This window comes from Osmia bicornis, chromosome 7 (genome assembly GCF_907164935.1).
Source record: "Osmia bicornis bicornis chromosome 7, iOsmBic2.1, whole genome shotgun sequence".
NCBI classification, from domain to species: domain Eukaryota; kingdom Metazoa; phylum Arthropoda; class Insecta; order Hymenoptera; family Megachilidae; genus Osmia; species Osmia bicornis.
This window is the reverse complement of record NC_060222.1, coordinates 400,239-423,611: the sequence shown is the minus strand read 5'-3', so window position 1 is coordinate 423,611 and position 23,373 is coordinate 400,239. Positions and strand designations below refer to the sequence as shown.

Genomic DNA, 23,373 nt, shown 5'->3' with positions numbered 1-23,373 from the left:
TAGCATACAATTTGCTCTATTTTCCCAGAAGAATTAAATTCAATTATAGGATTTATAAAAAAAAAATAGGTATTTCAATTTACTGTTACTTATCATTTATTAATCAATGGTGTATAAATTTGTACAGAATAATTTTTATGCGATGCATTAACATATATACTTCAAATTGATTTATGTATCAATTTGAAAATACGTGTAAAAAATATATGTGCTATGTATAAATATAGGAAAATCTCTCGTAAGGTTTAATGGTGGTATAGTGGAAATGCAACTAAACGTGCATAAATATCTATCATACTTCGTCTAATCGTCTATTCTTTTCATTGACTTAAATATGTATCACTATGTCGTTTAGGCAGCTTACGAATGCAAAGGTATAAACCAGTTGCTATTAGAATAATTAGTGGAAGGCCTAGACCAATGGACATGATCATAATTACCAAATTAGAAAATCGTTCACTTGGTGGTGTACCATAGCCAATTAAAAAGGTCCTGAAAGAGATATCAGCGTTACTTAATTTTCGTTTTAATATCGATTATTAAAACGAAACAATCAAATGAAATTACCATGTAGAATAGTAACTTCTTTTATAAAATCCATCTCCTTTTGTTCCTAACGATATAATAATTCTCTGTGTAAGCATTTCATTAACTTCGTCTCCGTAGTAACGGTACAACATAGAATTGATGATAGCATCTGTATGATTAGTTACTTTCATTGGTGGATATTGTATTGTTTCAGTTGCGCTTGTTACTTCGCGGGACACGGTTGTGTAGGAGATTGGTACCCATTGCAAATAAGCACCCTCAGTTCGAAAATCATCCATACTTTTGAACGGTGGTGTCCTAACTTCGACCACCTGAAACGAAAATATCGCACATTATATATTTTCCGTTTACTTACTTTGATTAATGAGTAAAAGTCATTTATATTACCTCAAATATACCTGGAGTATGTTCGTCGTCCAAACTTTTCTTGGGGTTCACAAACATGGGTATATCAGGATTTCCTTCCCCAACTACTAATAATTCAATGGCAAATCTGCTTTTAGAGAAGGTATTATTCGTTTGTATATTGTCAAGAACAATGTCGATTTGAGTAGAATTTTCAGTATGCAACATGTGAGGCAGCATTTCTGAATGATCGAGAGAGCAGAAACCTCTTAACTGGAAAATAAATAGAAATAAGTAATTTTAAATGGTGGATTATAATTGAAAGAATGAAATATTAACAAAATACATTACCGAAAGTTTTACACTTCCACTTCTACTAATATTCATTGCAGTATCATTGTAATAGTTACCTTCCATTTCTAAGGTAACAAAGTCATTATTTTGCATTAAAGTCTTACGCTCCCATTGATAAAACATAGGATATAGATTATTTGTATTTACAACATTAGCAATGTTTATTAATCCTGTGTCATTCGCATCATTGAACTCTATGATCTAGAAATTAAATTAGCTTAATTAATATACAAGTAATATACTCGATGATCTCATATAAATACTGACCTTATTTATAACTACTCCAAAACTATATATAGGTTTTTCTGTGAACGTTACAGAATTTTTTTTATTCATAAGGAAATCATTCCAGCTTATATTAAGGAAACCTGTAGGTGAAGTAAGTGCTAATAATACGGACGGATTGCCATCAAAATCCCATAGATAATGTAAGGTATCATTGGGACCATCAGCTCTCAGGTAAACTGTTGTTGAATTTATCTCATTACATGTCGAGCCACAGTCAGGATTCACCCATGATCGTAACTAGTGCCAGGCAAATTCTTTTATATAAAAAAATGTAAGTATATTGTTTACAACTCACTATTTAAATAGTACATTACTATAATTACAATGTCTAGAAATTATTTATTTATTAATAACAATGTTATCTTATAATCGTATTTATCGCGAACGAATGCATAAATGTTTGATTAAATTTATTCTTCAACTTCCGCACATTATATCGCTGCTAATCCCTCGATTAGGGTTCTCACGTTAATTAATAAATGGGTTATGGGAACTCGTGTTCCTCATTAAGTAACGTGCTCTCAATTACCATGAAATTGTTATTCAATCACCAATCCCCCGATACAATAATAATTTCTAAAGACTTTAGGAGAAAGATAAAAACAATCAAACGATGATTCACGTTACACGCGACCTTTGTTTTTTATTTTTTTTTTTTTTTTATTCAATAGAACATTGATCCAAATAATCGCAGTGAAAATCAAATTCTAATAATTAAAACGACAGTATATTGTTACTTACAGTCCTCTGTGTGCAATATCCAATATCTAATAGTGTAATAAACAAAATCAGTAATGCGAAAACATTATTCATGCTGTCTGACGTTTTTAACAGCAAAACAAAACATTCACCTCTATCTCGACTGCAACTTGTGACGCTACTGACACTGACCGTCAGAGGAGCTAGATCACTGAAATCAAAATGGATCTACATCAGCACCGCCTACAGCGCCACGTTTAATTCTATCCTTACTGGTAAGAATTTTTGGGATAATCGAATTATTAATAAATCGTAACTGTTCAATAATTATTCAATATTAATTCAGAAGATTAATAACGTATGATAAACGTATACAAATATATCCCAGACAACTGGAATTATCAAAGACAATGTTAGTCCTCGGCAGGTTGGTTATGTAGTCATTGTCCTCGGTTAGTAGTTTCCGCAAGTTTAGCACAGATGTCACTATATTCGAAAGTCTAACAAAGAAATTTATCAACAATAACAATGATATTGAATAATTGAACAAGTACTTATATTAATCAATAAGATCACTTAGATTACTTACTTGCTTACCTACTTTTTTACTTACTTACTGTGGCACTATAAATGAGTTTCCGGTGTCCGCTGGTCCCAACTATGATTATCCTACTATAAGATAAAAATATTAGTTAATAAATTTCAAATCGTCCAAAGAAAGATTTGAAACTAAGTATTTCGCCTCCTTCCGCCAAAGCCTTTGGACTTTCCACTCCTTATATTGCCGCATTTCGCGCCGAGGGAAGGAAACTCGTACCCCATTGGCCGTTAGTTTTCGCCAACGGTGGTGGAGTTACCAATCCTTGACACAGTACCTTCCTTCTTAACTTTTTAAAATTTCAAAATTCAAAATTCAAAATTCAAAATTCAAAATTCAAAATTCAAAATAATAGTAATTAAGAAATATTTTATTATTTTGGCTACAATAATTTATTTATAATAATTGTTCAAAACGAATCTGCATTGGCAGACATTAATTGGCTCCTTTCCGGGACTCCGTGTACAGCCGAGGAAAGAGAACGTGTAAAAAGAGCATTAACTTGCAGACTGCGACCTTGACCGAAGCAGTGTCCGCGCCTGAAGCACATACTTACATACGTACAAATGTTCGTATGCAAGTCTAGCGTTTCAAGGAACTTTGTTTCTTCGGGTTCTCACGTACTTGCTTTTAACAAATATTCTTATTTATTGAAAAATAATCAATTTCAAATACAAAAGTTCCAGAAAAAAATACATTACATACTAATAACTTTCTTTTTTTTTGTAAGTTGCGATACTCGAAGTTCAATACTCTTTCTTTTTCAGTTTAGAATTTTTTTTATAAACTTTTGCCTTTATCTAAAAGCAATCGCGGCCAATGCTCTTGAACGATTTAACGATAGCACGCTGAAGGTCGCAGAATGAAGTCGGCGATTCACGGTAGAATACAAGCATCTTATGTACCGGGTAGCTGAATCTAAAACTGGTTTCTTCTTCTCTTAAAAGTTCTGATCTTTCAAAAAACGCGAAGACAGGAAAAGAAAAATTATCCCAAAAATACTGACCTTCGATTACAATTGCATTCAACTATCAACTATAAAAAACATAGACGGCCCAAGTAGGTACTTCTTCGCGAGAAAATTTCGAACTTAAGACAATGAAATTTGATTTTTTCTTCGATGATTGTTATAAAAGCTTCCCGAGAAAGAGGGTCTTACCTCCGATGAATCGATGACGTTTCTCCGATATCCTCTCGCCGTTATTGATCGCGATGAAACATTTTAAAGGCACATCACGATTTCGGTTCACGATTTCGTTGAATGGTCGCGGCGTATATTGGTAGGAAGATTTGTCTGAAAGAATCGCGAACGAACCGAGATCGAATTCGAAGACGAGCGTAATAATTGCAGCCGGCGCGACGGCTGAAGGACCTCCGACTGCACGTATAACTTGCGGTCCGCCGGTTGCCGGCTAGTCGGCCGGACGAAAAACAGACAAAGAGTCTTCTTGCGCCGTGAGTAACGCCGGCTCTCTTGGCCAATCAGAGGAATCGGCACGATCGCGGCCCGTGTTCAATCGGCCGGTCTCCTCAGGAGCTTGATGACGCTGCCATCCTCGAACCGTATACATACCTCGAAATCAACGCTTTTCTTTATAATAAACAATTTCTCTCACCGAGAAAGATTTTTTAAACAATCACCTAGCTGCCCCATCGGACTTCAAAGAGCTATTCTATCTACGAATAGTTTAAAATAGCCAAAAATCTAAGGGAGGCATATGTATCGCTATATGTATTTGTTTTTAATGTTATTCGAGGGGGTAGCAAATGATGAAACATGCAGCAAGTATTTGAAACGCAAAATAATCCCCTCGATGACCAGACAATTCTAAGTCATCTATGGTTACCAGTTGCAGCAATACATATGCAATTGAAGACAGTCTACGATATTTATTTTTTGAATTTCTTTGTAGATATTGAAGTTGATGCCAGCTGTAGCGAGATGGTGGCCTCGACGAGGTCTCTTAGCATCAATTTACCCCGCGCGGAATGTCCAACTGGCTTTCGGTGAGGAATGCCGCGAGTTAGAACCCTCTTGACGTCGAATCAGGTACGTTGGTCAGCAGGTCTTGTGAGAGAGCAGAGATGGAGGAAAAGAAACAGGTAGGTAGGTAGGTAGGTAGGTAGGTTGGTAGGTAGGTAGGTAGGTAGGTAGGTAGGTGGTGCACCGGAGCAAACGCTTTCGCGGGAGGTGAACAGTGGAGGCAAGCGGAGTCGAAGCAGCAAGCCAGACAGATCATTTTGTGGAGGCTGAAACCCCCATGAAACCGGTTCTCCCTTGCGCGCGCTTCTCTTCTCTTCTCTTCTCTTCTCTTCTCTTCTTTCTTCTTTTTTACCCTGGGACGTAGTCGCCGTGTAACCATCGGCTGGTACTACTGCCTAGAGGTGGGATCAACTTCAATATGTACTCGAATTCGAGTCAATTCCAACACAAAAGTTTCACTTGAGATTCGAATGGTACTCGAGTAAAAAGTTATGTATCAGAAGGGGTTTGAAAAATTTAATTGTTTCTTTATTTCTCGACTTCAAGCTTGTAAAGTACGTCTTGAAGATTTATTACATCAAATAATTATAGAACTTTACATTAAATATTAGTATTAATCCAGAATTAACGAGTTTCTTTTCGGTGGCACCGTTTCAGAAGCGCCACGCTGTAAGGTTCAAAATGGCGGGCGGTTACGTGACATAACCTTCCATACATAGCTGAAAAAAATTCTATTCTATTATTTTAAATAGGAAATTATTTTGAACGTCTAAATACTCGAGGTACGTGGGTCATATAGAACACCCTGTATAGTTGGCCTCGTTCAGTTTGCGCAAACATTGAATAATACGTCTTATGGGTCAAACAGATTGGTAGAAGAATACAAGATGATCTTTAATTTCATGCAAAGAGAACAGTTGTAGGCGAATAACAAGTTTGATCGGTGTAATTATTAAAATGAATGCTTCGTTTGTTGCAAGACAATATATACCAACTATATTTTATCTCAATCTCAATTAATTACAATAAACATACAAAATTATTGATTTTAATTGTTCCCTTATAAGTGGAAGGAAATATTGTCGGTTGACCTTGAAAACCGCGAAGAAAACGAAGTACGCTTGGTACTGCGGATGTACGAAGAAGACGCGAAGAGAAAACTGGTTTCAGATGATGGAGAATGTTCTGGTAACATTTGCATTTGGTGTGCGTGCATAGTTTACAGGTCCATCAATGTTTTACGGGTCGTTACGTTTACAATGCTCGACAAGAAAATATCAAAATGACATTTTCAGTCTTGTAAGGTCGATACGACCGAGGAGTACACGATTATTGCATACCTTTTGCAAAAGATACCGCCTCTTCAAGTTAGACTCAATAAATAAATGTTCTACAACTTAATAATCAATTATTTTTTATTAAAATGGTCCGCTACGGTCCAAATTTAGTGGAAATTATTAGTGGAATAAGAAATTCTTCTTTTGACGTTCTCCAGATCCGATTGACGACCCTGAGTAAACCAATTTCTGCACCGTTTTCAAGCCAAGAATTCAACGGTGCGTTTTTATCTCGAAGATACAACACGCTGAAGAACGCGCTGTTACACGTGAAAGTGCAGTATACAGTAAATTATAGCTGGCTGCATAAGGTCGCAGGTACTATATGTATAGTATACATTGCCATCGTAATACGAGGATTAGTGCAGCCGACTTTAGCCCCGACACTGACCTTGGATTCAAGCCTCGAGCACTAACTATTCCCGTAGAAGCTCCTTCCTCTAGGCAACCATCAAACGAATGGTATCCTACGATAATGTGCTCCAAATTATCCCAAGTAGACATCATTTTTAAAACATCAAGTAAGGATTACTGAAACCATCGTTTCTTAAAATTAACGTTAATTATGAATATTGCATGATAAATTTGGTTTGAACAAAGGCAGTTTCACTGTTGAAATATTGTCTAAGAATCTCTGACAGGATTAAATGTTAATTGAATATTATTTTTGTTAGTATGAGAAAACGTGAAATGCTATGATAAATGATGGAAAGTGAGATCGATGTAACACTTAGGTAATTCTAAATAACTCTCTAAAAGTAGCGTTTTATTTTTACCGCTATATTTATTGCTCCGAGTTTAACGGCTGTAACTGAGCTAAACAGGAGCTGGTGCTCCGGGGAATAGCCAAGTTTGTTAAAGGTGACTTGAGCAATACTAATACTAATTACTAATTACTAATACTAATTAACGAAATGAGCAGGGGGAACGCGTGAGGTAAGATGATCGTCAAGCAAGTATCAGGATAGTGATAAAATGAGTTGGGTGGAGGAAGGAAAGAATGCGCTTGTACACCGGGTGGCGCGGAGGGCCAAATCGTTTCGCGATCTCGTATTCGCACGGAACACAATTCCTGCTGGCCGATGGAAAGTTGGCCTGCGTGTTGCTCGTACCATAAGAATTTAAACGGGGATATAGGTATAAGAAGACGGAGACGGGGAGTCGTTCGAGGTAGTGTGAGGCATAAACGCGGCGGCACCACACCCAGAGTGACCACCATTGCGACACGGGACACGGGATACGGGATACTATACGGCCATGCGCGTCGCGGTGATCGTGAGTACTTCAAAGTGTTCTCTCCTCTTTGCCAACCCTTTAACCCTTTCGTTGGCTAGGTAGAACCCCGGCGGGAAGCGTGGGTTTTCAATTTGCCGCGGTCCCTTCATCTTGAACGCTTCGATTTCGAATTTAAAAAATTCCTATGAAAAAATCAATGACTTTACAAATTGATCAAAGTTGAACGATTTAAATTTGAACGCAGAAATCGGTGCATCTGGAAGTGACGTCCGCGAAGCGCGAAATTCAAATCTCCATACGAATCGAGGCTGACGCTACCAAAGAAAGTTGAAAGTTAATTAAAACGTTCTTCTTCTGGTGTATTTCAATTTTCAAACATTTGTAATATTAACAAATTCAAAATGCGATAGAAAATCGAACAGGAGAGAAACAATAAATTACTTTCGATGCTTACGATCCGTAACGACGGAACGATCGAAATTCTTTATGCAAATTGTAACACGAAAATTCTTGTTTTGCTGAAAGCTCTAACCGTGTATTTTATGTTGATCGCGTTTCATTATAATATATTTCCATAAAAATTGTACGAGATACATATAAGAAAAGGGGAGAAATGGTTTAGTCTTAGTCGGAGAGTCCAAGTTGGCTGGCAAGTTTTTAGACAACTTACAAGAAGCGTATCGACTTACATACCTATAGAGTTTCCTTTATACTTGACATTCCTTTCGATCAGCCCTACCGGTGTTTATGCTCTTGCTTTTGATCGCATAGAGAATATCAAATTATTGTATGGTGGGGAAATCTCTAGAGTACCCATTAATGTAATTTAACCATATTAAGCTGTTACTATCGTTCCAATACTCATTGGAAACCTATAAAATTGATCGTTTAAAACCGTCACGTAGCGATGGCAAAAACGTGACGCTCATGATAAAATTGGAACGATCGACGAAGAAATTATTATCGACGTTTAACATTATCGGTGAAGAAAGAAAGTGAAAGTACAAGAAGGTAAAATGAATGAACGAAGAAACGAGTAAGTATGTATAAGGGAAGGAAAAGAACGCATTCTTTACGATGCTCGGACACGAAGGACGAAAATTGGTATACAGCCGTAAACATGGCTGTAGGCAAAGTCGGCTTCTGGTCGAGTGAAAGTGGCGAGTAAGAAAGTCGAATAGATTTTTAGTCGTGTTCCCTATAAATATCTACGCGTGCCACGACTTGGAACGAAGTGCAATCCCGTAAGAAACAAATTCACGTTCATTCGGCTCGCCTGTCTCTCCCTTCTCTCCCGAGACTGGGTGCATTCCTGCGGAGTAGAGGAATTGTAGAGGAGGATATAACGATCACTGATACAGCCACAACTTCGCCAACACCGTGGCTACAACGTGTTCGCAGCACCCTAACGAACGTTACAACATTTCAACTTTTTCGAACTTCCATCGAACCTTAACCATTCGAGGGAGAAGGGGAGACTACTAACAATAAGTTTCTGTTGAATTTCAGCACGCTTCGCAACTAAAGTCTAACAAAAGTTTCAACTGATTTCAAATATTCTTTGGTTCCTGTTGATGTTTCAAATTTCCAAGATGGTGTACCTTTCACCCTCTTATCGACTGATCTGATTAAGTGTGAAGAAAATTACGTTAACAGCAATCAAGCGACCGGTATTTTCATATTCTTACATGTATTGTATAACGGGGAATTATTATCGAAGGAAACGAGCTTGCAAGAGCAAGAGTAATAAGATTTCTATGCGTTAGAAGGGGTTACCAGTAGACTCGGTCTGGTATCGGATCACCGCTTATTGGCACGACAGCGATTCGATTGTTCTTATTTCTCGTTCGCATTCGTTCGATCCCGATATAACAGGTTCTCGCGACTGGTTCTACCCGTGGAAGCGGTACCACCGGTCCAAACGTGCTCGTTTACGCCAGCAAGTTTCTCGGTAAGACTGGACGTATGCAGATAATTAGCTGTACCTCGAGTTGCTTTTGCGTAAAATTCATCGTGGCACGCCAGCCAGAGAAAAGAGAAAGCCAATTTCATTTCCAGAATATGCTACGCTCGTCGTCGTCGTACATGTAACGAACAGTTGGCATTTCAGAGATAACAACAGGAAAGAAAGAACCTGCTTGCCAGCACCGTGAAAAGGCTCGAGGTCTTTACGTTAGCCGAACAGATCCTAACTTTTCTTAATTATTTCTTACAGTTGTTGGCATGCGTCGCCGTGTTGGTTTCGGCCCAATTTAATCAAGACATAGAGGGTGGTTCGCCACCGAAGGGTTTACCAGCACCCTTGCGATCAGCGCGCTTCCAAAGATTGCCATCTGCTAGACCAGCTATTCCAACGCAGGCTGCGCTTGCGAATCAAAGACTTACCGGTCCACGACGACCCATCGGAACTGGTCCAGGGCCCCTGGCACCATTCAAACCCCTACGACCTAACTCCCCCAATCTGCCAACTGGACCAGCACAAAATCTCCCTCAGCATATTAAGCCAGTGAACGAAGAACCAGACGAGGATGCACGAAACCGAGAATCTCAACGCGAGCAAGACGATGATTCGGAATTGAGCGAGGAGCAATCGGAAAGTCAAGAAGATAGCGAAGAAAACGTGCCACGTGCCATAGCGAATCTAGGGGCAGTATCCAGAAGTTCCGCTGGTCCATCAGCTCAATCACCTCCAGTACAATATCGTCCTCCACTTCAAACAGCTTCACCATCAACTGGCAGAGGAGGTGGAGTATCAGCCACCCCGGCTCCACAACCTGTTCAGTACAGACCACCTCCAAAAGCGAACAAACCCAGGAAACCGATAGAGGAACCGTTCAAACAACAAGTTAAGGCACCTCCTACGAAACCTGTGAAAACATCACAACCTTTCGATGGTCGTGGAAAGAAGCCAGTTGCACAGGTTAGTACATTCAGGGGTTCATTTGGGAAAAGGGTTGACGACGACGACGACGACGATGCTACGTTTAACGTAGGTCCTGAAAATTCAAATAAATGACAATCAATCTCCCTGGCTCTCCCTTTCCTTTCGTCATATCCTGTTTATTATAGAAACTTGATATACCGATTTCGCAACTTAGTTTCCTAAGAATTCGATCTGTACATATATAGTTACTTAATCAATCAAACGAAATCCTTGGAACCTGACTACACCCTGCTAATCGTGTCACGATTATCTGGCTCTCCCACTTAAGAAACAGTATACGAACGTTAAAATCCTTTGGAAAATAATATACATATATAAAAGTACTTTGCGAATGAAATTCTTGACATTATCTAAGCGATTCTAACGATGTTGCCTAAAAGTAGAGCACGAAACCTGTAGCAGTTATGTAATCTCAGGAGAGAGCGCGATATCGAATGGTACACGAACAGAGATCAAGCACGGTGTTAAGCAAATCATACGCATATCATGCGTTTACATTAATGCGTTTTGCAACAGATTATCAGACGGTATCGTAACGATAATCCGGATGGCTCAATCACCTGGGGCTTCGAGAACGATGATGGATCTTACAAAGAAGAACTAATTGGCATCGATTGCATCACTAGGGGTAAATATGGTTACATAGATCCGGATGGTATTCGACGCGAATACACTTACGAAACTGGCATCAAATGCGACGAGGAACAACGCGAAGAAGATGAAGAAAACGGGTTTGTTGATTATCAAGAAAACAAATTAGTACTCCCCGACGGCAAAACCATTGATCTTTCTAGTATGGGTAAGAAACAGGGCCGCAGGCCTAAATACGTTCACAGAAATTAAAGAAACTTTCAATTTAATATTTTCTTCGTTTGAAGAGAACGCATATCAAAATTTGTCCAAAAACAATTTCCACAGCTACATAATTTCTGGTTTTTCTTTGAAAAAAGCCAAAAAAGCCAAAAAAAAGCCCAACAAAATTATTTGCAGGGAAAAAACATTCAATAATTTATTTCGTTTAAGTAACGTTTTAGTAGTACAAGTTTCATCGTAACTATCGTCGTTGCGTTTTCTTCGTGTTGTTCGAAATTTGTTAAATAGAATTATTTAGTATGTATCTAATATCATGTACATATAAATGTAGGTACCTGTATCGAGTCGATCGAATAAAGATCACAAAATATACGTGATACGTTGCGTAATATCATGAAAATCATTAAATTATAACAAACGCGATTCTTATGTCTAACTAACATTACTTGTATGTATATCTTGAAAACGTACACCTTCCTTTCTCTTGTGGCGCGTACAATTACAAATAAATAAAGATAACCATTTGATCCATTTGTTACTAGAATCTGGAATGCAACGCGAAACGACAAAATCGTCATTGTTCGAAAATTAAATACAAAACAAGTACAAATATTCGTATATATCAACGATTCATATAGTATGAACACAATACTGATCGAACATATATATTGCTTATAAATGTATACCAATAGATATACATATGTATCTGTATATATTATCTGTTCAAAAATATCATTTCAATATCAACAGATATTAAAACCTTACGACATAATACACAATGAATAACCAGCTAACAATATGTATAAAGAAAAAGAGATTAAAAAATATGCGTATTTGTATATCATCTTACTTATAATACAGATATGTATATATATATATATATGTATATGTATATAAGATCATTAAATATCAGTGATTCAGTGACATCGATTAAACGTATGTACGTGAATACGTGCATACTTTAGCAAAAAAAAAAAAAAAAATAGCAATGTTAATTAATGAGATTAGTTTGTGCCTTATTGTTAGCATTTTACGTTCAAATAGTATAACAAGAAAGATAGAAAAGAAATCCTTCTTATAAAAGCAACGAGATATGTCTTCAAAATGGTCGATTCGTACGATGTTTATCGAACAATTATCTGTTTAGAATTAATACGCTGGACTCGTAACTGTTGATACTTGTTTGGGAGTGTACTGACCCTGTGCTAAAGCACCGCTCCTTGCTGCTTGAAACTTCAACCAAGCGTCCTGGCCGTAAGCTACCATGGCACAGAATCCAAAGAACTACAAAAGAAAATGTGAATAAAATTCGTAGAAAGAAAAGAAAAGCAGACTCAAGATAAAACAGATTACGAATTAAATAAAACTTACTGCTGCAACTCCAAAAGCTTCTACGTATTTAGCATAATCTGCTGCCAGAGCAGCAGCTAACAAATAGAAAGCAGTCCAAATTGAGCAAAATATGAACTCCTGCAAATTACAATGCGGACATATATTACTTCTCCAAACAAATTACAAGATGTTAAATAATAACGACGTTAAACTCGATTTGGTATATAGCATATTCTAGTGCGAAACGTTCCGGTTACTTCGACCAAGATCAATATTTCACCTCCTTACAAAAATAACTTGCGTCTTAATTTTTTAACGAGCTCCTATTCTGGAACTATCACGGGACTTTTAATATAATCGATGACGGATAAATAATCATGCATGAGAAGCTAATGTTCCTCTCCTGTGACTCACAATTTTTATCCAAGGAATTTTCGAAAATTTTTCAACGATATGAAACAAGTAAAAAACGAGCAATATCCCTGTGAACCAGAAACCACCCATCGCCACGGTATTGAACCATCCTCCACGACTGGAACTGCTTTGGCTGGACACTGTGATGCATATGAATCCTAGAAGACTCAAAATCTACAAAAAAAGAAATATAAATTGTTAATTCCATATTAAAAATGTTAATGACGTTTCATTTTTTCAGTAAACCGTTCCATGGAATTAACTTTGATAACGAAAAGATAATAAACGCTAATGTATATGTATTGATTGCGTGCGCACACACACACGCAACGTTTTATTTATGTATATCGCTTGTGTATAATTTTCATAACTCGCGATCATAATCAAAAGATCGATTGATATAAAAAATCAAGGAGTTTATCGATTAATAATAAACTCACCACTTGAGCGACTTTAAGAATTCCAGGTAATGTTCTCGTGTAAGACGGATCAAATCGGATAATTGGTTGTGTAGTAGTGGTACTTGTAGTTACTGTAGTTGTGGTAGTATGCTGTCCAGGAAATCCGTGGTCCACCATTTTTTTTTTCTTTTTTGGTCACTCTGAAAAATATTATATACATATATCGAATTAAAATCTGAGATTGGAGCATTAAAACTTGTTACTGTTCAAGTTGAAATTTAACCGCTTGATAAAACCAGACAAACTATGATTTCGCTTACTTTATAAAGCAGTTCTATTGAACAAGTTAATAATAAATTATACGCTCAACGTGGGTGATTGTACTTAACGTATTAAATAAAACAAATCGCAGTTAAATGATACGAGAGAGGAAAGGAAAAAAGCCCGCCGCGCCGGGTCGATTACAAGCTATCTTACAGGCGCAAAAGGCGTAAACGCGTTGCGTCGCAGATAACAACGAACAATCGTTTTACATTCGGTCCTGGATTGAAGCTGTTCAACGAAATTATGTCATATTCCAACAACATATTATAGGAATTACTTAATGTTACAGCGTGAGATCATCTCTACTGGAAATAGCAAATGACAGGCTTTCTATCTTACGAACAACGAAGAGTAATGCACCGGAGAAGGAATATTTGCGTTAGATTAAGTGCACACGTATTTACGCATGTGGGCGGTGGATTTGATTGTGTGATACATTATCGCGGTTGAAATTCCGGATCCAATTACGAATATATAAAACATGTAGTATACGATAGCGAATAAATGAAAAAATGAATGATAAAATGTAACAATGTAACAAAGTACATTGAATATACATGTTTTTCTAACAGAACGATATATTTTGAGATTATACTAATTATTGTATTTGCTTTAATATTCTCATGTATGTACCTGTTTATCAATCAATAGTAACTCAAAATAATCGTGACCTGTAGCTTCTACCGTTCAATTAGCACGAAGTTGCGGGAAAAATCAGTCGGCATTCTTCGGTGTGCAATTAAAATAATTTCGTCATCGCTATATTTTCTTAGCTAGTTTACTTTCATGTTTACCTCAATCGTTTTGTTCTTTTTTTTGTTACTATTTCTTGCATGATCATACGACGAATATGTACCCAGATATCGTTTCTGTGTGTATGACATACATACATATACTCTACCTGAGTTGACAGACTGACCCAACACCCAATTATATTTTCAATACTGTCTATTTACTATACACAAACTGAATGTTATCCGTCCTGAAAACACTCAAAAACAAAAAGCTCGAACTTCTTTTTAAGAAAAGTGAATACATGTATAAACGCTAAGAAAAATAACAGCAAACGCGTTTCGAAACAGGCCACACTATTGCAAACGGTTCTATTATGAAACGTGGTATGCAAGTAGCCGTATGTAGGTACGGTCTGTATGATCCATAGACGAGCTGTAAGAAAGACTTTATAATGCAATGGAAATTCCTGGGTTATGTAGCCCTCTTACCATTTTCATGTCACATACGACAGAAACGCTATTCAGTTGATACAGCAGAATGTGTTACGAAAATGGTAAGGAGGCAGATCGATAACACAAACTTTGTGAAGTAATTTACGGGTTCCCAGTTCCCCATTATTTTCAATGAATCTTTCTTCAATGAAACCAGTGACTACAGATACAGTTTGTATCTGCAGTTCAATCTTTCATACGGTTTTATTAGGCGGGCAAGTAAATTTAAAAAAAAATGGTAACAGCGCCATTTAGCGCGTGGGATCGGAACTAACTATTTGTTACCAGTGACAATTATACCCGTTTGAATTTGATCTCAGGGTAGGTTAGTTTATATACAAACTAAGATTTTTACGAGGAGGTTCAATTTTTGAAACTTTAATTTGTATTTACCTGTTATTAACAACAGTTGTCTGGTATATGTACTTGGTAATGATTAATAATTTCAAATAAAGAGATACGAAGGTGGTACTTAGAAAGGTTTTCTAACCATAGGCTATTTTAAATCATTTTATTAGATGTATTTAGTGTTATATAAGGTTATGATAATCTAAACAATATCATGTTATGATTTCTGTTGGTGTTCAACTGCATACAAGAACAATTTTGTAATTTGGTTTCAATATTCAGTAGAAAGGAATGGTTTCCACTCGAGGACCAAAATTCAAATTTTGTGATGGTGAAAAAGTTTTATGTTATGAACCTGATCCTACCAAAGCAAAAGTATTGTACGACTCAAAGGTATATAATTTTACAATTAAAGCATTGACAAATTAATGTCATTGTAATGTATTGCATTTTAAGTTACAAGCAAAATGTACATTAATATTCAATGATTTATATGAATTCTAGGTACTTGATGTCATAGTTAACAAAGATCAAAGAGGAAGAAAAGCTGTTGAATATTTGATACATTTCCAGGTGAACAATAAACGAGGAGTTACTATGATTTATAACTGATTATTACCTTTGTTACATATCATAAGTATCTTATATACATATAAGGAAAAATATTTATGCAATAATAGGGATGGAATTCATCATGGGATCGTTGTGTGACAGAAGAATATGTACTAAAAGATACAGAGGAAAATCGCCAGCTTCAACGTGATTTAGCACAAAAAGCACAGCTTCAGTTGTATGTATATAATAAAAATTACATACACAGTTTTTATGTAATTATACATAAATGAAATTAATATCGTAGGGGAGCTTATTTATATCGACGAGAGCGTAAAAAACGAAGTCATAAATTATCCGAACGTTTAAATGAAGTTGAAAATCGGGAACCGCGGCGAAGAGCGAGAAGCGGTGGTAGTCGAGCAACGTCTGCGACAACCGGATCATCAGAGGATGGCAGTTCAGGACAACATGCTGATTATGATACAGAAGTATTAATAGTTTAGAGTCTGTAATAATTATAGAGGATAATTGACATACAATTTACACGAAGTATTATTATTTTTAATAATGAAGGAAGTAATTACTGAAGAAGATACAGAAAGTAGTTCTGATTATGTTGGTGAAACGAGCGACGATGAGGATAGCGGAGGTGGCAGTCAATCCGGTGCCAGTGTAAAGCCAGGAATTGATCTTGACATCGGTACTACTCTAAGAAGAATTTTGGACCAAGACTACGACCTAATAACCAATAAAAATAAGGTATAATAGTTTACCATAAAAACATATAAAAATGTAACTTGAACTTCTGAAGGTAACAAAATATCTATGGATTTTAGCTAGCTGTTCTTCCAGCACAACCGACTGTTGCAAATATTTTAGAATCCTGGGTACAGCACTACACAACAACACAATTAACAAACATTCCAGAAAAGCCTCAAAGGAACAAAGCAAATAACACAATAGAAAAAACAATTAATGAAATAAACATCTGCAGGGAAGTTGCAGACGGATTACGAATATATTTCGACTTTACATTACATGATCTTCTTCTATATAGGCAAGAACGAGAACAATATTGTAATTTAAAATCTTCCTTCTTGTATACTGAACGTTCAACACTTGTTAAAGAAGAACCAGTTGAGTAGGTATTTTCGTTTAAAATTTAAACAAGATAGGTCAACTTTAACACGAGAATATTATTATTTTAAGAAATTCAGAGGTATTAGTTAAAGAAGAGTATGAAGATACTGAATATGCTCATTTACCGCCATTTCAAGAACATGATCCAGAAACAGATACATCAAAAATATTGACACATACGAAACGAAGATTAAGATCGTGTAGAGTGAGTTCCATTGATGAAAATAGACAGTTGAGATTCTATGACGAAATTAAACAAGATACAGGAAATTTGTCTAGGTATATTAAAGTTTCAGGGAAAAAATCACCAATCATCTCACATTTGCTTACATATTCACAAAGTTGACGATTTCTTTCTTTTTAGTATTGCAAGTACAAGTTCTCGTTGTTCTAGCCCACGTGGAGTAACATTAAGAATACCAATTGTTACATCTGCACAAATCAATGCCTTGCTTCAGCAATCAAACAAATGGAGATTAATGCCCGAGAGTGCGAAATCTGAAAATCCTCCAAACCCTTCTACTTACTATGGTGCCATTCATCTGACGCGATTATTTGGTGCGTACACTTTTTTTTAAACATTTGTCAAAATATTGGTAAGTAAAAAAATATTACGAAATGTTACATCGTAATTATTTGTATATTTTTAGTTAAATTGCCAGATTTACTCCAATTAACAGATATACCACACAAGAAGTTGAAGGTTCTTTCAAAATACTTGGACATGTTTCTGAGGTAATATTTCGTATCTTCTTTACATACTCTCTCCATGTAACATGATTGATACATATATTCTAAATGTTGTAGTTATTTAGAAATGCACAGAGAATGGTTTGGAGAACAATTTTATATGCAAGCAGAAAATCAACTGATTTCTCAAGAAAATAACTCTTAACATGATAAGATTAAATCAGATCCTTTTTTGTAGATAGTGCAGGAGTTGTACAGCAAGAAGGTATGTTTATAAAATCAACATAAATGATACTCTTTTATATTGGTTATCAAAAATATTAGTTTATATGCGTCCAAGATAAAAGTCCGTATAGATTATTTATATTAAAATTATAATGAAGATTGAATAATTATTTTTGTGAAATAAAAGACTGTATACTAAATATTATGATATGAGCCCAAATAAAAATACAAAGACCAAAAAAATATATTTAATTTTGCAAAAGAATGTTGAGCAGTTTTGTTGAAAAGTTTCAATAAAATGTTCCTTTGACATTTAAAAATCACGAGGCCATCGTCACTTCGAGCGGGATAACATGGCTGCGCATATGGCTTCGATCCGAAATAAGATTTTTGCAATAACTTTATTAGACGAAAACAATGAAATTGTTAAATTAAACATATTCCTACATATTTATTCCTTTATCATTTCAGTTCATTTACAAGTCTATGCCCAACTATCGTATATTTTAATTCTAATACTTTTTATAAGATTGAATGTCTTTTTCTATTAACAATTGCTACCAAATACGTTTCCTCAATATCATTCACCTGCTTTTGATTCTAATAATCAACAAAATGACGGATAACGTAAAGAATCGATCAATAAAGTTAGTCTTCTATGCTTGGCTTGCAGGTCTAAACATACCCAAAGTGGAGGAGTATTAAGTATATATTCGGTTAAAACGTTTTTAAATCGTAGCAGAATTTGTATATAATATAACGTTCGGCTGCAAATATTCAATGCAAAGGTGTTTCGATTTCGAACAAGTTCGTATGATATCAAAGGTGTTGGTGGTCAGTAGTAGTGTTACAGATAGATATCAGCTGTTCTAGTAAATAAAGAACATTTCGATATGGACATCGTTGACGATGTCACGAAAAATGAAGAAAATAGCGAAGAGGATAGCATCGAATCAAAAGATGAAAGCGATTGTCTGTCGGATATAAGCGAAGGAAATGGTAACTGGTATTATATGCTGGATTCTGTATTGTTGAACATATTTCAATATTTAACACCCAAGGAATTGACAATCGCTGGAGAAGTATGTAAATCATGGCACAGAGTATCACACGACGAATTTCTTTGGAAAAATTTGTTCTATCAAACGTACAAAATAAATCCAGACGTCGGCATAATGCCAGGTTAACTTTATTGTATATTTATAAATACTCTGTATTGCATAGGATACGATTTTCACAAATAAGCCTGAGGGAATGTATATAATATATATATATACAATTAGAAATCATGATCAATATTAAAATTATTTTATATTTTTTAACACAGCATATTCTTATGTTACAATATTAAATCATTTTGTAGGAAAGACTTCTTGGTTAGGAGAATTTAAACGTTTAACATATCGTATACCACTTTTAGAAACAGAAGTACTTAAAGAGCATTCTCATCAAGTATTACATGTTAGTTTTTCCCACAATGGGAAAATGTTTGCTACATGTTCTAAAGATGGATATATTTTTGTGAGTCATTTTTATTTCTTTATTTTGTAATTATTTAGTTCTGACAATACATAATTATGATTGAAAACATAAAATCAGTTGCATGATTTATTTTAGGTTTGGGAAAGTCAGTATCCTGTCACCTTAAAATACCATCATGACATGAAAACATTTAGTTGGAAATATACACAATTTTCACAGTTTAACTCTTCTGATACTTTATTACTTGTATCTGGTGTACGTTTTGGAACTCCTCTTTGCACTTCTGGTGAAATAGCAGTATTTAGATTAGCACGTAAGGATATCATTTAATCTGCTAACATTTAAAAAATGGTACAATAGAAAATCATTTAGTTTCCTTTATTACAGCTGGTTTTAATCTCCAATGTAGAGTTACAAATAAACCCTATGACATATTTGGTACATGGTACAGTGAGAATTATCTTTTAAGTGGAAATTTATGTTGGTTAGCACATTTAGTTAGTACTAGTCTCTTGTGGATTAATAAAGCAACTCAAGAGTCATTTAGTGAACATGTACCTATTATGGCACCACTTTTTAGGTATTACATATTTATGATTTTATTCATTATAAAAATAATGCTTCAAATGTTTACAGTTCTGTTTTACATAATTTAGGTTTTACAATGGTAATGCTTCATCAATTCGAACAATAATGGTGGCTAATTGCTTGTCACCTGAACAGAATGAATCTGAAGAGCAACAGAATCAACCTTCAACTTCTAATGCCAAAGAAGAAAAAGGAAATCCATTAAGCCATAGAGATATATCATCCACATCTCCTATTGATACTAATCAAGAACAAGAAGAACCAGTTGTTCTTCGTCATGCATCATCTAGATTGCAGTAAGTTAAATTTACTAAAGTTAAAAGTGAATTATGTATATCTAATAAAGTATGATCAAACAGATACAGCACATTGGAGGGTGGATTTATGAATTGGAAAAGACTTGGTGATGGTTTTGAATATGCTAATCCTATACAATACAATCAAGAATATAGACAAGTAGAGATGGAGAAAAAGGTTCAAGAAAATGATAGAGAGGATAATAGTTCTGAATGGGATGACAATGAATCTGAAGGTAGAAACAGTTATATTAGAAAAAATAACATTTCAATTATACAAATTTATGATATTGATCATAAATGTATGTGTATACAGAGTCGCCAAATATAGACGATACGGTTGATACTGACGAATTAGCAAATAATGGTGAAAAATATCTCATTTTTACAACCGGATCAAAAACTTATACACCGCATCAAGTGGGTTTCAAGAGAATAAAAAAGTTCAAATTTCCTACGAGATTAGATCCTGGACCATCGCTACGCGAAAGATTAGCGCAAAGAGAAAGAGAACGCGAAAGACAAAATGCTTTGGCATTGTTATATACTAATTGGTTGGATTACAGTTCTGTAGCTGACAATTTTGACAAAGTAGATCATTTAATTGATTTGCATGGGCATATTATAGGAATGGGACTTTCTCCAGATCATAGGTCGGTTATTCGTTTAATAAGTATAATGTTTGTATTTATCCTTTTTAATAGAATTATGTACATTATCAGATATCTATACGTAAACACAAGACCATGGCCCAGAGGCTATGTCATTACGAATCCGTTACAACCTCCGCCGATAGCCGAAGAAATTGATATACATGTAATTGACTTAGTAACGTTAAAACAAGTTGGAACCATGTTGAGAGCACACAAGTCATACACACCGAATAATGAATGTTTCTTTATTTTTCTTAATGTATGCGACGAATATGTAGCAAGGTGAACTTAATTAACATATTTTTTTTGTCTCTTTGATAGAAAAGAGTAATTCAAATTTTGTTCAAACATCTATTTAATGTATGGGTATTAAAATTTTCATTTCTAGTGGTGCTGAAGATAAACATGGCTATCTCTGGGACAGACATTACGGTGTATGTTTAGCAAAGTTCCCACATTCAGACGTCGTTAATTCGGTTGCCTTCAATCCACGTGATCCTGAAATGTTAGTTACAACTAGTGATGATTATACTGTTAAAGTTTGGCGTAGTCGCAATATGGTTCGAGCATTGGGATTGAACGAAGATTCTTATCCTAGAGGTATGGAAGTAAGGAATAGACAAAAGTTTCAAAAAAGTAGCAGTAACGTTGATCCACTAAAAGCCATTAATATTCCCATTAAAATATCTGGTTAAAATTTTGTGAGGTATTCTAGCTTCTATTTAAATTTATAATGAATTAATACTTTTACGAAGTCATACAAAATTATAAATTCTATTTTTAATGAATATAGAATAATGGACAAGTGTAGTTAGATTTTTGCAAATTCTGCTCTGTAATTATTTTATTAATTAAAAAAAGAATTTATTATTTTGTGTAACACTATCATTAAAATTTAAATATTTATAACCTTGTTTTAATGCACAAGGCTGATCCATTTCTGTGATCTTATTTTGCTATCACACCTTTGTACGTACCTAAAATTATAAGTCTCATAAATAGATTACTATATGTATATTTTTAAACTTTCATAAGGCATAAAAGTGAGAATTTTTTACAATTTTATGACATATTTTAATTAATAATGTTTCTTCTCCTTGACTGATATTTTTAAATTACTTCAAACAATTTCTGACAATATACCGGTGTTTAGCATAATTTATGAAATTACTTACTAATTAGTAAAGAAACAATTTCTTCTCAAAAAACAGGATACATATAATAGCAAAATACGTTCCAAACTTTAAAATGATATTCATTTTATTTATTTCTACAAAAAAAGAAACAAGAATAAAGATTAAAAAAAAAATAAGAGACGAACGATCATTTATAAATTGTAAATGGTATATCATTAAAACTGTACAAATAACTATTTTATTTATAAGTAGATATATTTTAAATAAGAAACTTTAAATTAAAATAAAGTCTATGTTTTAATAATTGTTACACACATGATAAGATTATTCAAAATAAAAGTATTTTATTCATAAAAACATAGTAAGCAAATATTACAATAAAAAACAAATCAAACAGAAAGCACAATCTGTTATTACAGATGTTAACATGTTCAAGTATCATGACGTCAAAAAATTTATATGTAATACATAATAATTAATTACTTACAGGATATTGAAATCTCTTAATAAAGTTTTAAAGTACTTGTAATTATAATTTGAAAACTTGTTTTTTCAAGCGATTTTACTTTAAATAACTACATCTAAAAAGCTAGTTTAATGCATGCTCTATATTATGTAATATAGGAACTATAATTACTTCTATTACATTCAACAAAATATGTACGTACGTGCGCACAATATACACATTGAGTATTTCAATGATCATTATCAATAACAAATTCATTTTCATTCAATGTTGTACTATATAAGTATTAGATAATGTAATAGAAATTCATTTTATAAACAATAAAATTCTATATTTTCTTTCTTTCTGTTTTCAATAATAACGATATATCCTATTAATATGTCGTTATTAGAAATATAAGTAGTGCAAGTTAAACTTTCAGCACTCAATGTGTGAATAGTATTCACTAAAAAATTACAATGCTTCCACTGATAATTAAGATTTCCTGCAAAATAAAATTTAATCGTGTATTTATTAACAAATTATATATCTCGTATAACATAAAATTACAATATAAAGTTGTATACCTATTTTTCATATTTCTGATCTATACAACACTGATTTTTAAATCATATCTTTTCATTTATGAAAATTATTTATATTGCCAAACATATTTATACAGATGCATTCACCATTGATTCTGCAAAAAAAAAAAAATGCACATTTTATTTACCGTTAAGTTTATATGTATATTTTTATTAAGTAATGAAGTTACCAGTGGTTGGAGACATCTCTTCCTTGGATGATTCTGCACTGTGTTGCATCATCTTTTTATGAGCATCTTTGTGGCCATGGCAATGCTCGCATTCATCATCACTGTCTTCGGAACTGCTTTCGCCAAAGGTTCGAGATTTTTCATAAATACAACAACCTACGACATTTGGTAAACTATAATTTTTTTTTTTTTTCAT

At 34.5% G+C, this 23,373-nt stretch overlaps 5 protein-coding genes across 18 annotated transcripts; 3 read left to right on the top strand and 2 right to left on the bottom strand.

Annotated features, from left to right (window-relative positions):
• Positions 1 to 72: 72 nt before the first annotated feature.
• Positions 73 to 2,437, bottom strand: LOC114878347 (glycosylated lysosomal membrane protein-like). 2 transcript variants are annotated; one of them, XM_029192060.2, is made up of 6 exons: positions 2,278 to 2,437; positions 1,516 to 1,773; positions 1,246 to 1,449; positions 937 to 1,167; positions 568 to 860; positions 73 to 492 (listed from the first exon to the last, which is right to left on the bottom strand). In XM_029192060.2, the coding sequence occupies exons 1-6, from the start codon at positions 2,347 to 2,349 to the stop codon at positions 321 to 323; spliced, it is 1,230 nt and encodes a 409-aa protein (XP_029047893.2). In that variant the 5' UTR covers positions 2,350 to 2,437; the 3' UTR covers positions 73 to 320. The 2 variants fall into 2 exon arrangements, with proteins under 2 accessions (XP_029047893.2, XP_046142430.1); XM_046286474.1 differs by lacking the exon at positions 2,278 to 2,437 and adding an exon at positions 2,066 to 2,225.
• On the top strand, positions 2,429 to 11,215 carry LOC114878348 (extensin). 2 transcript variants are annotated; one of them, XM_029192061.2, is made up of 4 exons: positions 2,429 to 2,510; positions 4,747 to 4,883; positions 9,606 to 10,310; positions 10,851 to 11,215. In XM_029192061.2, exons 2-4 carry the CDS (start codon positions 4,848 to 4,850, stop codon positions 11,175 to 11,177), a joined length of 1,068 nt encoding a protein of 355 aa, XP_029047894.2. In that variant the 5' UTR covers positions 2,429 to 2,510; positions 4,747 to 4,847; the 3' UTR covers positions 11,178 to 11,215. The 2 variants fall into 2 exon arrangements, with proteins under 2 accessions (XP_029047894.2, XP_029047895.2); XM_029192062.2 differs by lacking the exons at positions 2,429 to 2,510; positions 4,747 to 4,883 and adding exons at positions 6,647 to 6,675; positions 7,292 to 7,429.
• On the bottom strand, positions 6,247 to 14,770 carry LOC114878349 (CKLF-like MARVEL transmembrane domain-containing protein 4). 7 transcript variants are annotated; one of them, XM_029192066.2, is made up of 6 exons: positions 14,413 to 14,770; positions 13,334 to 13,494; positions 12,894 to 13,067; positions 12,519 to 12,617; positions 12,347 to 12,431; positions 6,247 to 6,621 (listed from the first exon to the last, which is right to left on the bottom strand). In XM_029192066.2, the coding sequence occupies exons 2-6, from the start codon at positions 13,469 to 13,471 to the stop codon at positions 6,476 to 6,478; spliced, it is 642 nt and encodes a 213-aa protein (XP_029047899.1). In that variant the 5' UTR covers positions 13,472 to 13,494; positions 14,413 to 14,770; the 3' UTR covers positions 6,247 to 6,475. The 7 variants fall into 7 exon arrangements, with proteins under 7 accessions (XP_029047899.1, XP_029047900.1, XP_029047902.1 ...); XM_029192067.2 differs by having other exon boundaries at positions 14,509 to 14,770; XM_029192069.2 differs by lacking the exon at positions 14,413 to 14,770 and adding an exon at positions 13,772 to 13,872.
• Positions 14,771 to 15,123: 353 nt separating this feature from the next.
• Positions 15,124 to 18,562, top strand: LOC114878336 (male-specific lethal 3 homolog). 4 transcript variants are annotated; one of them, XM_046286424.1, is made up of 11 exons: positions 15,124 to 15,165; positions 15,475 to 15,585; positions 15,697 to 15,765; positions 15,873 to 15,982; positions 16,052 to 16,235; positions 16,321 to 16,506; positions 16,584 to 16,888; positions 16,957 to 17,166; positions 17,252 to 17,445; positions 17,538 to 17,622; positions 17,695 to 18,057. In XM_046286424.1, exons 2-11 carry the CDS (start codon positions 15,484 to 15,486, stop codon positions 17,780 to 17,782), a joined length of 1,533 nt encoding a protein of 510 aa, XP_046142380.1. In that variant the 5' UTR covers positions 15,124 to 15,165; positions 15,475 to 15,483; the 3' UTR covers positions 17,783 to 18,057. The 4 variants fall into 4 exon arrangements, 3 of the variants coding, with proteins under 3 accessions (XP_046142380.1, XP_029047826.1, XP_029047827.1); XR_003789738.2 differs by lacking the exon at positions 15,124 to 15,165 and adding an exon at positions 18,476 to 18,562 and having other exon boundaries at positions 15,176 to 15,585; positions 17,695 to 17,842; XM_029191993.2 differs by lacking the exon at positions 15,124 to 15,165 and adding an exon at positions 15,176 to 15,273.
• LOC114878334 (F-box/WD repeat-containing protein 5) lies at positions 18,182 to 21,886 on the top strand. Of its 3 annotated transcripts, XM_029191988.2 has the most exons (10): positions 18,709 to 18,801; positions 18,864 to 18,984; positions 19,166 to 19,323; positions 19,420 to 19,597; positions 19,672 to 19,864; positions 19,941 to 20,168; positions 20,232 to 20,404; positions 20,485 to 20,821; positions 20,891 to 21,103; positions 21,210 to 21,886. In XM_029191988.2, exons 1-10 carry the CDS (start codon positions 18,799 to 18,801, stop codon positions 21,514 to 21,516), a joined length of 1,911 nt encoding a protein of 636 aa, XP_029047821.1. In that variant the 5' UTR covers positions 18,709 to 18,798; the 3' UTR covers positions 21,517 to 21,886. The 3 variants fall into 3 exon arrangements, with proteins under 3 accessions (XP_029047822.1, XP_029047820.1, XP_029047821.1); XM_029191989.2 differs by lacking the exon at positions 18,864 to 18,984 and having other exon boundaries at positions 18,182 to 18,801; XM_029191987.2 differs by having other exon boundaries at positions 18,183 to 18,984.
• The last annotated feature ends 1,487 nt before the right edge of the window (positions 21,887 to 23,373 follow it).

What these genes read in the sequence shown, in the direction of transcription:
- LOC114878349 (XM_029192066.2), bottom strand. Translation starts at nt 13,471, where the DNA reads ATGGTGGACCACGGATTTCCTGGACAGCATACTACCACAACTACAGTA. An exon ending in AAATTCCTTGGATAAAAATT is followed by an intron (nt 12,618 to 12,893) that starts GTGAGTCACAGG and finishes TGTAATTTGCAG; the next exon opens with GAGTTCATATTTTGCTCAAT. An exon ending in GAGCGGTGCTTTAGCACAGG is followed by an intron (nt 6,622 to 12,346) that starts GTCAGTACACTC and finishes ACATTATCGTAG; the next exon opens with GATACCATTCGTTTGATGGT.
- LOC114878347 (XM_029192060.2), bottom strand. Translation starts at nt 2,349, where the DNA reads ATGAATAATGTTTTCGCATTACTGATTTTGTTTATTACACTATTAGAT. An exon ending in TTGGAGTAGTTATAAATAAG is followed by an intron (nt 1,450 to 1,515) that starts GTCAGTATTTAT and finishes TTTAATTTCTAG; the next exon opens with ATCATAGAGTTCAATGATGC. An exon ending in GTGGAAGTGTAAAACTTTCG is followed by an intron (nt 1,168 to 1,245) that starts GTAATGTATTTT and finishes TTTATTTTCCAG; the next exon opens with TTAAGAGGTTTCTGCTCTCT.
- LOC114878334 (XM_029191987.2), top strand. Translation starts at nt 18,696, where the DNA reads ATGGACATCGTTGACGATGTCACGAAAAATGAAGAAAATAGCGAAGAG. An exon ending in GGATGACAATGAATCTGAAG is followed by an intron (nt 20,405 to 20,484) that starts GTAGAAACAGTT and finishes ATGTGTATACAG; the next exon opens with AGTCGCCAAATATAGACGAT. An exon ending in TGCGACGAATATGTAGCAAG is followed by an intron (nt 21,104 to 21,209) that starts GTGAACTTAATT and finishes TTTCATTTCTAG; the next exon opens with TGGTGCTGAAGATAAACATG.
- LOC114878336 (XM_046286424.1), top strand. Translation starts at nt 15,484, where the DNA reads ATGGTTTCCACTCGAGGACCAAAATTCAAATTTTGTGATGGTGAAAAA. An exon ending in TAATAACCAATAAAAATAAG is followed by an intron (nt 16,507 to 16,583) that starts GTATAATAGTTT and finishes TATGGATTTTAG; the next exon opens with CTAGCTGTTCTTCCAGCACA. An exon ending in GTTAAAGAAGAACCAGTTGA is followed by an intron (nt 16,889 to 16,956) that starts GTAGGTATTTTC and finishes TATTATTTTAAG; the next exon opens with AAATTCAGAGGTATTAGTTA.
- LOC114878348 (XM_029192061.2), top strand. Translation starts at nt 4,848, where the DNA reads ATGCCGCGAGTTAGAACCCTCTTGACGTCGAATCAG. An exon ending in CCCTCTTGACGTCGAATCAG is followed by an intron (nt 4,884 to 9,605) that starts GTACGTTGGTCA and finishes TATTTCTTACAG; the next exon opens with TTGTTGGCATGCGTCGCCGT. An exon ending in GAAAGAAGCCAGTTGCACAG is followed by an intron (nt 10,311 to 10,850) that starts GTTAGTACATTC and finishes GTTTTGCAACAG; the next exon opens with ATTATCAGACGGTATCGTAA.